General features: G+C 32.4%; 1 protein-coding gene across 6 annotated transcripts in view; it reads right to left on the bottom strand.

Moving 5' to 3' along the window:
- Positions 1 to 9663: 9663 nt before the first annotated feature.
- LOC127710371 (chloride channel protein 2-like) overlaps positions 9664 to 17009 on the bottom strand; it is a 67620-nt gene continuing 60274 nt past the window's right edge. For all 6 annotated transcript variants that reach the window (XM_052216186.1, XM_052216187.1, XM_052216189.1 and 3 more), the window contains one exon: positions 9664 to 15748. In XM_052216186.1, the coding sequence (XP_052072146.1) occupies positions 15539 to 15748 (210 nt within the window). In that variant the 3' untranslated portion in view covers positions 9664 to 15538. The remainder of the gene's footprint in view (positions 15749 to 17009) is intronic.

Genomic DNA, 17009 nt, shown 5'->3' with positions numbered 1-17009 from the left:
CCATGATTTCAGGTAGATTCACTGTCATGATACCGCCATCTTGGATTGTACAATAGCAGTACACAATCGGTCTAGTTCTTTGACTAAATCTGCAAATTTTGAGACATCTTTGTAGTTTATATGTAAGACTGCTTATTTGTATAAAGAAAAATAAGTGTTTTATTGCATTATCCAAAATGTTTAAACAAATACAAATATTTGAGTTTTTAGAATCAATTTTTTTAAACGTGACCTTTTAAGGGGAGATAACTCTTATAGTAATTTTTTTATACTGGAATGATAGTGAAATTTTCATTTTTAACTTATAGAGAGAAAACGAGTTCGGTGACACCATTTTTTATTTTTATTTTCTCAAAACATATTATAAGACCTATCTTCTCATATTTTATTTCAAAATTCTATCTCATAGATTTCTTTTTATTCACAAAAATGTGTTTTTTCATGAAACATAGAGCAAATTTGGGCAATTTTGCAAGACTTGTAGTTTGAAAAATAGCACAGTGACCCACACTTTTTATTATATTTCTGAAAAAAGCATAGTAAAATCTTCATTTTGGCAAAGTATAAGAAAATTCTATCTGAGGAAATATATACCGACGATCCACCTTAAGTCACTAAACGGTTTCAGAAAAAGTATTTACTAACTTGGCAGAGTGGGACATACGGTTACATGGTTAATATATATATATATATTAATCTTGATATTCAGCTATAGCTATAAAGATCTATAAAATCCGGTTTACTACCCACCATTGTCAAGACTTCGGAAAATTCCAGTACCAAGTACCAAGTCAGGAATATGACAGTTGTTTTCCGTTCTTTCCTAAATTTATAAAGTTTCAACTTCATATCATAATGATTTAATGTTACCATCTGATGCATGTGAGGAGTATATGATTATCAATATTCAAATAATAAAGTGCACACGAACAAAACATAAGCTAGTTTTGCAGCTTTACTTGTTTTAGTGCTATTCACATGCGGATCAAGACAATAAGTGATATGTACAAACTTTGATATTTATTAACTTGGTTAGTTTGCGTTGTACTTTGAAAACAGTTGGTGTCAACTGTTTCCGAAAGGATTTAATAGTACTGCGCATGCATGAACATTCCTTAACAACTTTTGGTAGCGGCATGTTATTGTACTCGATGATTGTTGTGGAAAACAATACCATTTATAACTTTCTTTTCGTAGGTGGAGATTTGCCGAAATGTTTGGTACCTAATGTAATTTTCTTGTTCTAGTATCTGTTAGAATTAGCATGAGACCGTCCATGGATGACCTAATATAGAACATAATCAGCCGCTGGACTGGTTTTGAGGCATCGCTCTGAAAGTGATGGCCATTCAAGTTTGATTATGATCATGCATGGATGTGTATCTGTACCGTTTATAGTGTGGTTATGTATTCTATTGTACATGTGGTATGTGATGATGTACAGCTGAATCAAATTTTGGTCTCTGAGTCTCTATGGGTTGATATGCACGTAATTTGATGTTGTTGTTTGATATATTTAGGTTTCTCTTCAGGAAGCCAAAATATGTGCTTGCAATTGTATGACAATATTGTCGTAGTGATTGTTCCATTTTATTTGACAGAAGAATGCACCAAAATGAATACATTAGTCCCAAAGATATTTGACAAATTGTGTTATATATAAGTAACTATAAAGTCTTTTTTACTCCGGCCAAGTAATAATATATTTCGATCAAGGATTTTTATATCATACTATTCCGACCAGTACTCGATAAGTATGACTTCACGTGATTCATTGTTGGTTGCTTAACGTCCAGTCCAAATATTTCATGCATGTTCAAGACGATTCTTTATTACTTTTTTTTTACTAAATTATATTGTTGTTTTGCCTGTTTTGTTTGTTAGTCTGTGTATTTTTGATGTTTTTTTTTTGGGGGGGGGAGGGGATCTACTTTCTGTTTATTTTTCTTTCTTTTCTTTCTGAAGATACAGATGAATTAAAATATTTCAGCTATACGAAGTTTCAGAAAGTATTTCATTAACAAAAAATTACGTGATTCGACTTCATTTGATAAATAATTAAGATTGTTTTATCGTTAGTGCAAATTTACGCCAAGGTAAAAAGAGTTGACAACAGAAGTCAGTAGGTAGATCACTCTTAAACATGTCTGCTTCGTGTACAACATAACTTTTAAACACTAGATGTAAATGCCCAATGTAAAAGCCCTTTCTCGAATGCACACTATCACGGCGGGCTCATTACATTTATTTTTCGCGCATTTGGGGATTAGTTTTCTTACGATTGCGCGCAATGTTTCACATTATATTTGAACGTAATTATTTTTAAGGTTAAACACTGAGGTAAATATATATTTCATTCAAAATAACTATGCCTATTTTTTTAAACTTTCAATATCATCAATCATATTAAGCGATTCTATATACATATATAAGGGACATAAATAGAAAGCGCATACATGTACTATAACTGTGAATATCAAACAATAACCAGTATTCTGTTTCCTTAGAATTATATTCAGTACTTTCATGCATTTTGGTGTTTCTTGACAAAATCTTGAAATTTCAAATAACCACATCTATCAAAATTATAGGGCTTGAAGCAGTAGTTTTGAGCAGAAGTACGAAAGAGAAAAAAATGAACTTCATGCGTTTAACGGTAAAGTAAAAGCGCGCAAATGTGATGATTTTGACGCGCAGTTCATGGTAATAGGCGCAAATGTAATGATTTTTAAGCATAGTTCATAGTAATGCGCGTAAATGTAATGTTCTGATTACGACAGTTTCTGTATCCATGGAATTAAAATTAACTCAGCGAGTACTGCTTTCCTTTTTGGGCGGAGTCAAAAGTCAGACAGAGAGCCGATAAAAAAGTAGATATGCAAGCATAACATCATTGTGATACCGTGCAGTCTTACAAATAACTGGTTTCCGCTATCCTGGTATACGGAATATATGTGGAGCGTTTTGGTATAAATGTGGACAATGTTCCGGTATACTAGCACAATTAACCCGGTAGTTAAACTAGTAGTTTTTTTTAATACAATAACTATACATGTAGTTACATTACATACTTTAACATAAAATTTCACTCGCAGATCACGATGAACCTAAAAAGCGGACAATACAAAAGGAACTCCCCCTATACAGCATCAATTAACCAAAGGTGGTGCCTTATAAAATATACCTTGATAACATTGCATTGCAACAAGGAGCACTTCGTCTTAAGTAAAAAACATCCTCAACATTCTTAACTAGTCTTTAACATTATCTTTATACAATAGTTGAACCGAGTTGTATATTATAAATTATAATTTATCATTGTTAATCGGTAAAACAGGTAAAATAAAGGTTGTTTGCATACACACTTTAAAAAATGATGACAACGCTTTATACATTTCATGCATCCGAAGCGCTTTCTGGATTTATCTTCATCAGGAACGCTCAGATCCGAATATTAAAGACCAAGATGTATAAGAACCGAAACAGTTAAAGAGCCCTATGACCAAAAAGAACCCACAAATAACAGCCAAAGTCAATCTAAAGTCAACTTTGCCCGTAAGGGAGTTGAAACCTAAGTTTCTTTATATTTCTAAATGTATTACGGACAATTTTAGAAAAAAAGTTTGTTGTAAATAATGTCAGTACAGAAGTACTGACTACTGGGCTGATGATACCCTCGGGGACTGATAGCCCACAGCAGCGGTATTGACCCATGCAGTGCTGTAAGAATGAAAACAACATGTTATAAATTTCAAGCATCCGAAGCGCTTTTCTAGATTTTTTTTCATCAGGAAGACTCAAAGCCAAATATTTGAAAGCAACTTTGGAGTTTGTAAAGTTTTCTATCTGTCTTTTAGAAGAAAGACATGACTCCTGTTGTAAGTGCTACGGGTGCTGGAAATGGATGGTATGACGGGGAGGACAATTTATCTTCGGCTCCTAGGATATTTTTTTGTCAGAGGAACATGTTCTCTTTCTCCTGTCTTGTTGTTTAACTCGCTTCAGAAGTTGGATATGTGTCTATGGGGCTCGATAGGATTACCTTCCTATTGCTGCATGGTCATAGGGAAGTTTCGAGAAGCCGGCATGTGTTTTCCATGCGTTGCGAGTACTCGGTATGTGTTCCTATGTCTTCTCAACCTTGTCGAGTACTTTAGCCTATATGTCTGACTTCATGGCTTACTCATGTTAAGTTAAGTGTGATCATCATGGCTACAAATCGTTTCCGAGTCAAGTCATGTTATATATATCTACACTTGCCTACACGAATCACTATATTGCATATGACCATTCAAGCAAGAGTTCAGGTAGCTGCGACTCTTTTCACAAAAAAATCTTACGAGAAATGATATTCGTAAGTCAGGAACGTTACATCATAATTTAAGATCAATTTAAATCGTAAGATTATTTGTGAAAAGGCAATGGCTATTTTGCCAACTTCGGCAAAATAGCTTCTTAGGTGCTATTTTACCGGCTCCGGCAAAATAGCCTCCTTAGTGCTATTGTGCTGGCTCCTGCAAAATAGCGAATTATATAGTGTTTTGCTATTTTGCCGTTGAAGTTGTTGAGCTTTATTTTTAATTTCAAAACTTATGGGATATTTTATTGTAATCTTTAATAATAGTATCAATTTTATATGTATGCTTTGTTTAAATGTTATATTTTCAAAAAAGACATATTTTTTGTATGTAAAGTATCTTTTAGTTTCAAAACTTATGGGAAATTTTTTTTTAGAATATGCATGCTTTGCTTATGTTTAAGTTTTTTTTAAAGAAGACATATTTTTAGAGATTTCTTATTAACATGTTAAAGTGTATGTTTCTACATTTCTTTCTATTCGTAATTAATATACTGAAAAATCTAAATCAAGACCAGCAAAATAGCAAAACTATATAAATCGCTATTTAGCCGGAGCCGGCAAAATAGCGCTAAGGTAAGGAGGCTTATAGCCACTGCCTTGTGAAAATAGTCGCCGGTACGTTAATGGCTTTGGTCATCTTTCTCAAACTCAGAGTTCGCGAAAACTTATTTTGACCCGTCGGTCATGGGACCGACAAAGCATGATTATTTGTCAGTCCTACAAAATTTTAGCCAGTCCTACAAAATCTCTCAATTTTATCCTGAAAAAAAATTAATAACATATTTTATCGAAAAATAACTTTATTAATATTAGTTTTATTCTCCGCACCCACAGGCAAATTAACAATGAAAGACTAGTTCGGGTCTTCTGATTGTTCTTAATTAAAGTCATCTTCACTATCCATTTCATCATCTGAATCACTTTCTCGGCTGTTACAGTATTTGTTTGCTCCATTGTAAGGTTCAATCGCCGATTGTTTGCCAGGGATGGCTCTATGGACAAATTAAGTAGGCCACGTGTAGATCGCCGCTTTGGTTTGTTTATAATAAATCCGTAAACCAGTACCGGAAATTGGCAGCGGATACATCTGATAACCGATGTAAACACTTATTGGAAACAGTTGCGGTACATCTAATAACCGATGTAAAAAAGTGCCGAAATATGCACTACAACGGCCGTTTTTACATCGGTCATTGGGACCGGCCCTAGCCTTCAAAATACTGGTCCGAGCCTCATTTTGACCGACAGGACCGACAGGACCGACCATTTTCGTGAACTCTGCAAACTTGTTCAACGGTGACGTTTATCCCAGTCGCTGTCCCGTCTTAGGCTTACGTCCAATGTCCTTGACACACACGAACATTTTGTTGTAGCTGCAGGCGCCTTGCTCGAAAACAAAAAGGGGAAGGTTTTGATGATTTGAAGTTCAGTGGTATCTTATTGAATTTTTTTATCCAGTTTGCTTAATGCTTCATCTTTATTGGTCACAGAGAGCAAACCTTCTGAGGGTTACCATTGGATCTCCCAGAACCCACTGTGACCTGTCACTGTTCACCATCTTCGCTAGCCAAGGGTTATGATCCAGTCCCCTCCTCTCCACCCTTGGCGGATTTAGATAGAATTTCGGATCACCGAGGTAATGAATTCTATTAATCGCAGTTGTAACTGGCTGGAGAGGACGGGACTTGATCGTAACCCTTGGCTAGAGAAGCTGCTGTTCACTGACGCATCACTTTCTCGATAGGGTCCTTAATGGAAAACAGGACAGTATTGGGACCTGTATTGATTGCTATATACCGACAATACAACTGTAATACTATGATAACAGAATCAGGGGAGTCTCACTCAATGTTCTTATATCTATTATACAGGGAATTTCTGGTGTTGTGCAACAGTGTTATCAATGAGACATGTCCCAGGGAAAAAATCTGATTGAAGATGCAATATAATCAGTGTTGTCATACTCGAGTGAATACGGAATGGGAAAAGCATCTGGCTTTTTGTTTCAAGTCTTACTCTGAAGCGGGATCACCCTAAAAAAGATCTGCTTGTCACATATCTAAATCACAAGCTGCAGACTAAATAGATATAAGGAGATGTGGTATGAGTGCCAATGAGACAACTCTCCATCCAAGTCACAATTTGTAAAAGTAAACCATTATAGGTCAAAGTACGGCCTTAAGTACGTTGCCCGAATCCCCGATCCGAAAGCCTCAGTGTGAGAAGTGTCCTTTTCATAGAAGGGTACATTGAGCTAAATGTTTCCACCTTTTCGGCTACTTCACACAAGATTCGAAAAGATAGATAGATAAGCTTTTTTCCAGTGGGTAAAGTGGGCCAAGTGTGAGTGAGAGGGTCTCTTAATTTACATAACAACTTTGTTTAAACTGGGAATAGTGTAATAACTTTAAGTGGATTTGAACTAAGTCAATAAACTATGTCCTAGGTTTGAATTGTAATTTTATATTTTAATCAAATAATGTTTAGTTTCTTGTGATGAATAGTTGTAGGGTGGCATAGGGTAATTTTCATTATAACATGCTTGTCAGTTACTGCTAGTAGTCTGTTATTATTTATGTATTATTGTCATTTTGTTTATTTTCTTTTGTTTCCTATTCTGACATCGGACTCGGACTTCTATTATACTGAGTTTTACTGTGCGTACTGTTGTGCGTTTGTTTTTTCTACATTGGCTAGAGGTAAAGGGGGAGGGTTGAGATCTCAAAAAACATGTTTAACCCCGCCGCATTTTTGCGCCTGTCCCAAGTCAGGAGCCTCTGGCCTTTGTTAGTCTTGTATCATTTTTATTTTTAGTTTCCTGTGTATAATTTGGCGTTTAGTATGACGTCCATTATCACTGAACTAGTATACTTATTTGTTTAGGGGCCAGCTGAAGGACGCCTCCGGGTGCGGGAGTTTCTCGCTACATTGAGGACCCATTGGTGGCCTTCAGCTGTTGTCTGCTCTATGGTCGGGTTGTTGTCTCTTTGACACATTCCCCATTTCCATTCTCAATTTTATTGCTAGAAAGATTTTTATTCTATTGATCAATGATGGAGGATTTTCATTTTTGAGACATATTCTTTTAATATTTTAATTTCAGAATGAGGACTGTTTTTTTTTTTCGCCTTCTCTTAACATTTGTCATTGATATGGATATGAAAAGGATTTTCAAAGGACATCATGATGAGTATTTTTAATAAATTTATAATTTTGCATTTTCTGCAAAAAGGTATTGAAAATGTAAATTTTTAACATTAAAAAAAAAAAAGAACTAATTTGATTATAGTTGGGTTCTTTCTTCCTTACAAAAATATGCTTATACAAGTACCTTATTTTTTTTTAAAGATTTGAAATGTTTAAAATATAGATAGTACTTATACATCTTTATTTGTACAGGTTTTATATTTTGTCTGTTTTTTTTAAAAAAGGTCTTGTTAATCCTTTATCACCCTCTTACCTAATCAAATTTACCCAGCAAATTGACAAAACCATAGACATCCATACTACTTGAATGAACTGCTTTAAAAATAGGTTATAACCTCAAGTTGTGCATACATGAGAATTATTGAGAGCTTTATTTCAGTGCGTAAAGATTTAGTAGCTAACATAACTACAGCCTGGTTGTTGAGGTGTGTGCCTTAGGAAGGATTGGAACAATATGTAGTTTTTTGTTTGTATTTATTGTAATTGCACTGTGCTAGAAATGTCTGAATGTGTACAAGGATTTGTATACAAATCTTTGATGTGTATGAATTAAATTGTACTAGGCCAAAAGATCATTCATGCTTGTATCTACCATAGATATATCAACTTATCAGATACCCTCAATAGAAAGTAAAACTATTACCATTTTGTTTTATCTCAAAAACACAATCATAGATTGGACTCATCAATTTACATAACAAAAGTCACCTCAAACCATAAGACATGCTTGTTAATGTTTGATTCAGAACAGGGAGATTCCCAGGGTTGAAATTATTTTTAAAAAATCACATAAAAAAATCTAGAAAATTAGACAGGAACCCACCTATTCCAGATGGAACACCTAAAACCCATCCTTTTAAGAATTTCTGAATCTGCATGCTTTGTAACTTTTCTTAACAAGATTATACCTAATTTCCATAATAAAGTTTATACAGAAATGCATTATATGTCTCTGGTCAACATTAACAAACAGAAATGCATTATATGTCTCTGGTCAACATTAACAAACAGAAATGCATTATATGTCTCTGGTCAACATTAACAAACAGAAATGCATTATATGTCTCTGGTCAACATTAACAAACAGAAATGCATTAAATGTCTCTGGTCAACATTAACAAACAGAAATGCATTATATGTCTCTGGTCAACATTAACAAACAGAAATGCATTATATGTCTCTGGTCAACATCAACAAACAGAAATGCATTATATGTCTCTGGTCAACATCAACAAACAGAAATGCATTATATGTCTCTGGTCAACATCAACAAACAGAAATGCATTATATGTCTCTGGTCAACATTAACAAACAGAAATGCATTATATGTCTCTGGTCAACATTAACAAACAGAAATGCATTATATGTCTCTGGTCAACATCAACAAACAGAAATGCATTATATGTCTCTGGTCAACATCAACAAACAGAAATGCATTATATGTCTCTGGTCAACATTAACAAACAGAAATGCATTATATGTCTCTGGTCAACATTAACAAACAGAAATGCATTATATGTCTCTGGTCAACATTAACAAACAGAAATGCATTATATGTCTCTGGTCAACATTAACAAACAGAAATGCATTATAATGTCTCTGGTCAACATTAACAAATGTTTTGTCTATAAAAACAAATATAAAATAAGACAGTAATTAATAATGCTTGAAAAAGGTTATCATGCAAAATCTTCCAAAAAGAGCAATTATTATATAGGAAAATCCCTGATAACTCATCCAAGAAAATGGGTAACATGGGTATATAGAACTGATGGTTACCATACTTGAAAGGTGCTCCAGAAGGGTAAGGACTCCTTACTAAGGAGATCCTGCTCCACATGTGGCATCTGTCAAGCTTTAGGTTTTTTGGTTCACTGACTGTTTTTGTTTGGTCTATATATCTTTCTCATTATTTTTTATTTGTCGAATTCATACATTGTCATCTGAATTTTCTGATCTCCACCTTTTAGATGGTTCAAAATTTGTTCTCCAATATTTGACACACTATTAACAATGATTACACCAGGTATACACTTTGTAGCAATAGGTATAATAAAACTATATTTCAGGATAATACTATTCAAATAGAACTACACTTTAGTATGTGGAAGAGTTTATTGATAAAATCAATAAATAATATATTTATAAAATGTCATAAATTTGTTCACAATTCATTCAACAATTATAATGCCATTCATATGTAAAAATTTCTTCTATTTTCTCATAACATAACAATTACAAATTATCTCCCCTAATAATGCTAAGAAAAGGGAGATTACTAGGTTTTGTTTTAAGGACAAGAAATGTCTCTCTGCTAGACTGGAATTGGATAATAACCTACTAAAACTTTTGCCTCCACTAAAGAACCTAATATTGCAGAAAATTTAGATCCTTCACTTCCAGTCTAGTGTGAGTGATTAATTTATTCATAAATTGTATTTCAGAAAATATTTTGGTATTTCTTAAAACTTGATATTCTGCAAAATGTCTTCTCTTAAAAATGTCTTGCAGCTTGAAACTCGATCATCACCAAAGGAAAAATTCTTTTTTCAATTTATTTATTAAATACTAGTAACATAAATATGTTTTGAATACTATCAAATGAATATGTTGCATAAATAATGTCTGAATTAATCATAACACAATGCAACTCTTTGTCTATCTAAACAAATAGATAGTTTTAAATTAATGAATTTGAGTTGAGTTATTTCCCTTTGCCACCATATTTTAGGTCTCTACTTTCACAAATTCTGTCATAGTTCAACCAAATTCAACATATTACACTGACTGCTATACTTTAAAAAAAGGTTTTCTGAAATATTTGTATTTGTTTTAGCCTTTTATATAATCACTATGATCTAGTACGGATCTTTTATCAAACTTGATTAAACATCATGTTTAATTTGTTAGTCTAAAATGATAATCAACCAGTTTCACCACCAACATGGCGACCAAGGGTAAAAATCCAGATTCAAATTTTGTTGATTGATACATTTCTACAGGTTTATTTTGCTTCAAATATTAAAACAAGAATAAGATAATACAATTTTTGTAGATCTATGAAACAACTAAATAATTTACATATTTTTTCAAACATCTATGTGTTTAAATTAATATCTTTCTGTATACATTTGTATTTACTTCCCATCCATCTTATTCTACACAATAATGGTCATATCTGTTTATTATATCAATATTATATACAAGTAGACATTAAAACATTAATGAAAGACAAATATAACATTACAGTGTAACCTGTGTTATCCAACACACTGGGGGACCAGAAAAAAATGTTGGATTAAGCAGGATGTTGGAATATTCAGTTTTTTCTGCAAGGATAGGCATATTTTGGGACCAGAAAAATGTGTCGGTTAAAGCAGGATGTTGGAATTCCCAGGTTTGGGATTAGGTAGGTTACACTGTATATCATTATCACAAAACAAGAATCGTTGTCGTGCTAAGCATACTCCCACTTGCAATTCAAAGGATGAATAAACAAGATGTAGATGTCTTATTACAAATAATTACTGTAAAGATGCTGATGAAATATGAAGTCATTCTTTTAAGTATTACTGGAGAAAAGTGTTTTGAAGTATCATAAACAAGAAGAAGGTGTCTGACAGTTCTGAAAAACACATACATGTTACAATTAATCACTGTTAAACTGCTTACCAAATATTAAGTCATTCTGTTCAGTAGTACGTGAGAAAAGTATGACAAAGTTATTTGTTGGATGAATGGAAGGACAGACGTAAAGACATGGTGAATGTAATATAGCCCCACTCCTAGAGTGGGAGAATGATACAAATATACAGTACAATATCACAATAAAACAGATCATAGAAGGCATAACACATTCAATTCATATTTATAAAATATATACAGGAATGCAAGTTTTTTTTAATCCTGATTAAATAATTATTCCGGATGTCATTTTTAATGACCAAAATAATGTGCCAGTGTAATGGAAAAAAGTCTAGCATAAAAGATGACTTGAATTGTTTTTTTTTCCTAATAATATGGAATATTCAGCATTGTCTATTTCAATAACTATCTTTCAGAAATTTTTTGCTTTTGAAATGAAACAGATAGGTCTAATAAACAATTGATTATAAAGTGGCAGTGAATTAATTTGACTTTAAAAAGGTATTCAATTGAAATAAATTTTGGAGGGTAGAAAAGGTAGTTTCATTTTTGAACATGGATCATTTATGATTGTTTGTCCATTCCATGTATGCAAAATTACACAAAGTAGGTATGTTGGTTGTGAGGTTATTTTTCTTAATCTCTTCCTACTCTCCTACACCTATTTTAAATGGAATAGCCCTTACCTTCATTATGATAAAGATGAAAATCCACATACATGTGCATACAAAAATAGTTATTTATAATAATATGTATATTTATGTTGAGCATGAAGGTATATTGCTAAATTTAATTGTAAAATACTGTAGATGCAAACTTTTATGGATGAAAATGATCATAGTGCATATATAATTTACATTGCTTGTTGATCATTATGATTAGCTAATATGCATGTATAATGAGGGGGTGAAATGAAGGTGCTCATTTCCCAAATCCCACTTTTTGTGCAATTTCCCACATCTCAAAAGTGTGTCATCTCCCTTTATAATATCATCTGTAATTTGTTTTCAGTTTGCTGAAAAACAGGTACCCTGTGAATACCAATAACGTAACTAGTTATTGAGTAGCTGACAAATGTTTTATTTCCTCTGAAAAATTTGTTAATATTATTGTATAGAGGAAAATGGTGTAATATAGACGCTGGAAGTGAAGGGAGGTTTCTATTTAGAAGGAAATGAATAAAAAGTACTGTAAACCATCATATATTCACAAGTGATTTATTTTCACAACTTTCAGAGGTAGAAGAGTAAGATAAATATGTCAACCTTAAATCTTCTTATTAGGAATGCGTAAATGAAGTTCAAAGTTCAAGAATATAGATCTCTGACAAAGTGGCTGACAAACGTGATAGAAAGTCTCAGCGAAAATAAGTTGGCTTGCAGTATTATTTTTCAACATCCATGACTTCAAAAATATACGTAAACAATAAATGGCTTTTTAGAGATACCTATTTCACAAAAGCCCACTTGTTACAGGTGAAAACTTAATATGAGATTTTGTAGAGTACAGTTATAGTATAAGTGGGAAAATGTAATGATATAATTCAACATAACATATGACTGACAAATAACATACAACTGATGAGAAACTTATAATAATACATATATCAAATAAACCATGAAAAGAAATACAAGCTTAGGGACCATTTCAAAATTTAAAACTAGATATGGACAATGCTCCCCCCCCCCCCCCCCCTTTTCTGCTCTGCCATATGCATGAGTATAGTTCCATATATTTTAGATTTGACAAACAGTGATGTTGGCATAGAACTTAAAATTGTTACGCTTTTTGTAAGACACAAGTGATGCCCCCGCCTGACCATAGGAAATTATAAATTTAACACTATGTGTGATGATGTAACTGTAGGAGGAGATAGCCAGACAAACCATGATCTCTTTATGCAGCTAGTACCCAAAAACTGACTAAGTCCAACTACCTGTCATTTTCAGAATATTTAAAAGAAATCAAAATCCTGTGGCCATGCACACCTCCATTATGTGTATGAACATCCTACAAAATATTAAATTTGTACCTTCAAAACTGTAGGAGGAGATAGCCGGACAAACAATGTATCCTAATCCGGACAGACTGACGGACAAACGGACAGGGGTAAATCAATATGCCCCCCGATATTTTGTCGAGGTTTAATGTATTAGCTTCCACAGAATCACTTCATTCAATTAAAAGTGTGAAAAATACATGCTAGCCAAACATAAGAAATTTTTAATATTATAATTATTTGCTTTACCTCCAAACAAAATAGCAGATATAAGTTCATGTGAAAAATGTGTATTATGAGATGGTCCCTTACACTTATATATCTTAACTAAAAGAAAAAGCATATAATATATAGATAAAAAATAAAGAAAAGTGGCACTTGACCTTTTGAAGATCATAAGATGACTTAGCACTTTAGAAATGTATAAGTATAATGACTTTATTGCCATTTTTCATATGTACATATTTACATTCCAAATAAAACAAAGAAATAGACAATATTTACATAAATATTCATAAACAGACACAAAAACATAAAAATGTCATAAAATTACAACATATATCACATTTATATTGCATAGCATTTAGACATCAGTCTAATGTTTCATTCCAGGTTTCTTGAGTTTTTCCTTTCATATATACCAAGATAATTGGATGAATACAGATTAGGATATGAAAGCTTTATCTTTTCCAGTCATGGATAAAGCATCAATTTTTCAACTCCACTTTATCTCAGAGCTTTTAATCATCATGTGAATGTTAAAATACAGGTTCCCCCTTCGTGCTCTGACCTAAGAAAAGCATGTACTGAAAAGTTAAAGACAGATACTTCATCATATAAATAGTTACATAATATTATGACAAGTAAATTTCATTTCATAGATTACCTTTTAATTTGATTTAAAACTACTTTATTGTAAAAGGCCTTTCCCTGTTTATAAAAGCTAGACTAAGAAAATTATTATATTGCTCAACTAATTGGAAGTAAAACTTAAAAGTTTTGTGTTTAAAGCTTAATCAAACAGTTATCTATTACATGGGTTAATATGTTTAGTTACAGGTCAAATAAAATTAATAACACTTATATGAGGGTCTGGATGAGGGGTCCTTCATTTCTTTATTTTTTAATCTTTTAGACCATTTTTCTCTATTACCTATTTTGCCAATTATTCTTTATTCTTTGTATCTAAACACCCATTATTCTCTGTTATTTATTTTTTGGGCCTATTTTTCGGTAGTTTATTTTTTAGCCCTTTATTCTGCATTTTTTGCCCATCAATCTCTATTTTGTAAACCCCATCCAGATGCTCTTGTATGTTATGTTCACAGGTAAAGTCTCTAAGGACAATGGACGATATCCAAATGAAGTATCCACAAAAATACAAATTTCCTCAATCCACAAAAATTGGTACCCACGAAAAAATAAATGAATCCACAGTAGTTAATCTACTGATAGGAAATTCGTAATATGACATAATGTTGTTACTTCTATAAAATCTTTGGAATGTCAAAAACAGTGTATTGAACTTGTACAAAAAGCAATGAAGAAAAGATTACAAACTATTGAAAGAGTACTCAGTAACAGTTGTAATTATTAATTCAAATTACTGGTGCCACAGGGGAAAAGTATTCATTGACCTAACATATAGCTGAAGGGAATGACTCAATTCTGTAACACAATGCAGGATAGGCCAATTAAATTATCGCATATTCATATCAAACTCTGTTGAGTGTTCACGGTGTTTTGAGAAATACCTCTCCATTTCCATATCCATTTTGTGTTGAAAAAGTAAATTTGAAATGTTATATGATAAAATTCTTGGTCCTGATTACTTACCTACTACCTGTTCTTATATTTTACATCTACAACATATCGACAGTGTATTGAACTTGTACAAAAACAGTGTATTGAACTTGTACAAAAAGCACTACCTGTTCTTATACTTTACATCTACAACATATCTACAGTGTATTGAACTTATACAATAAGCCATGAAAAAAATTACAAACTATTGAAAGAGTAACCAGTAACAGTTGTAATTATTAGCCATTCAAATCATGATAAAAAAGGATAACTGAAAATCCTTTTTTTGACCAGTCAAGTACCTATATTTACAACAGTAAAAAATTCATGTTTCACCTAAAACAAGCAAACTACATGTATAGAGAATTGTTAATATAAAGTTACACTACCAAATAATCTTGTTACTTTTCTGTGATTGCAATACTCCTAAAAAGTTGAATTTCATAACTTATGTCCTTGCTTAGTAACTATATCTTGTCACACATTGCTGTCTTCATCTGGAGCTGAGATCTGTACATATCTTGTCACACATTGCTGTCTTCGTCTGGAGGCGAGATCTGTACAACTGGATATTCAAAGTCTGCATCGTTTGAATGACTTAACATAAAGTCACTGGGATGAGGTGCAACTTCAACCTCTAATTCCTGAGGGTCAAATTCTTTATCTTCAGATTCTTCCTCTCTCTTTTTAATAGCTTCTTCAGCATCAATCCTGCCTTGAATGGCATTCCGAAGCTACAATTGAAAACCAACGATGTATGATAAGGCCTTGAAAAGATTTCATTGACTGAAGAGGTTCAATGTCAAACAATACATCTGATTGCTTGATTCATAAATTGTTATGGAAATTAAGGTGGTACCAAACACCTTGACTAAAATTAATTTGGCTCGTTTAATTTTCATAAAATTTTGACAAAATATTTACTTTGACCCTTTGACAAAAATATAAAAATTTGAAAAAACTTGAACCACACACTTTATCGGAAAAATTTCATTGGATATATAGCAATTTGATGAACACTAATTTTAATCATTGAGAAGCTTAATATTTCCTTAACAATAAAACGTGATTAAAACGTTCTGCTGATTTTTACAGAGTTATCTCCCTGTAGTGTTATGTACCACCTTAAAGCTAATTTTCAGTACTATCTTACTAAATTTACATAGAACAAAAGCAATGGTCAAACTGTTTTTGTCGCCAGTGTATTGATAAACACAAATAATACTTACTGCTTAAAAATATCTTTTGGGCAATGAATATGCTCTATATTTTTTCTAAGCATGTACAAGTTAAAATGTCCTGATTTTGTGTAATTTTGTGATGTAAGTTACCAGGTAATTGAATTTCATCTAATGGCTGTATAATCTATGAAGAGTATATTAACAAACAAAACTATCTACTAAATAGATTCAACAATTGACTCTGAAGTATATATACAAGTGTTGGGTGGAACTTGAATTATTTTTGTATGGGAGTGGGCAGGTCACAAAGTTCAAATTGTTTTGTTATGTATGCAAAAGAAAATGCAATTGTATAAGTGGATGGCCATAAAAAAGTGCCTACCAACCCCCTTTATCTCCTGAATTTTAATCATTTCTTTGATTAATAACTATCTATATAACATTAATACTAACCTGAAAAAATCTCCAAGAATGAGTTTTAAAAATACCACAAAGCTGACTTTTATTTAGTATCATTTGTCCCCACAAATACTGACCATATCAAATAATACATGTAGCAAATTAAATTACTAAACATTTAATAGTTCTCCATATTCATGCATTTTTTTATTTGACTTACGTATAAGTTATCCCACATGTGATAAAACAATGAAACCTGCATAATAACTTTAATTTAAGGTCAAGTTACAGTAAATGGGCTATGTAACAGATTTTGGTAAAATATTGCATACAACTTTGGCTCGTTTAACTTTAACTGAAAAGCTAAAAAAATAATGCATTTATCTCATTTATTGTCTGAAATATTACTGATTGA

Source organism: Mytilus californianus, unplaced genomic scaffold (assembly GCF_021869535.1).
Source record: "Mytilus californianus isolate M0D057914Y unplaced genomic scaffold, xbMytCali1.0.p SCAF_75, whole genome shotgun sequence".
In the NCBI taxonomy this organism is placed as follows: Eukaryota; Metazoa; Mollusca; class Bivalvia; order Mytilida; family Mytilidae; genus Mytilus; species Mytilus californianus.
This window is presented reverse-complemented; position numbering and strand designations above follow the sequence as displayed.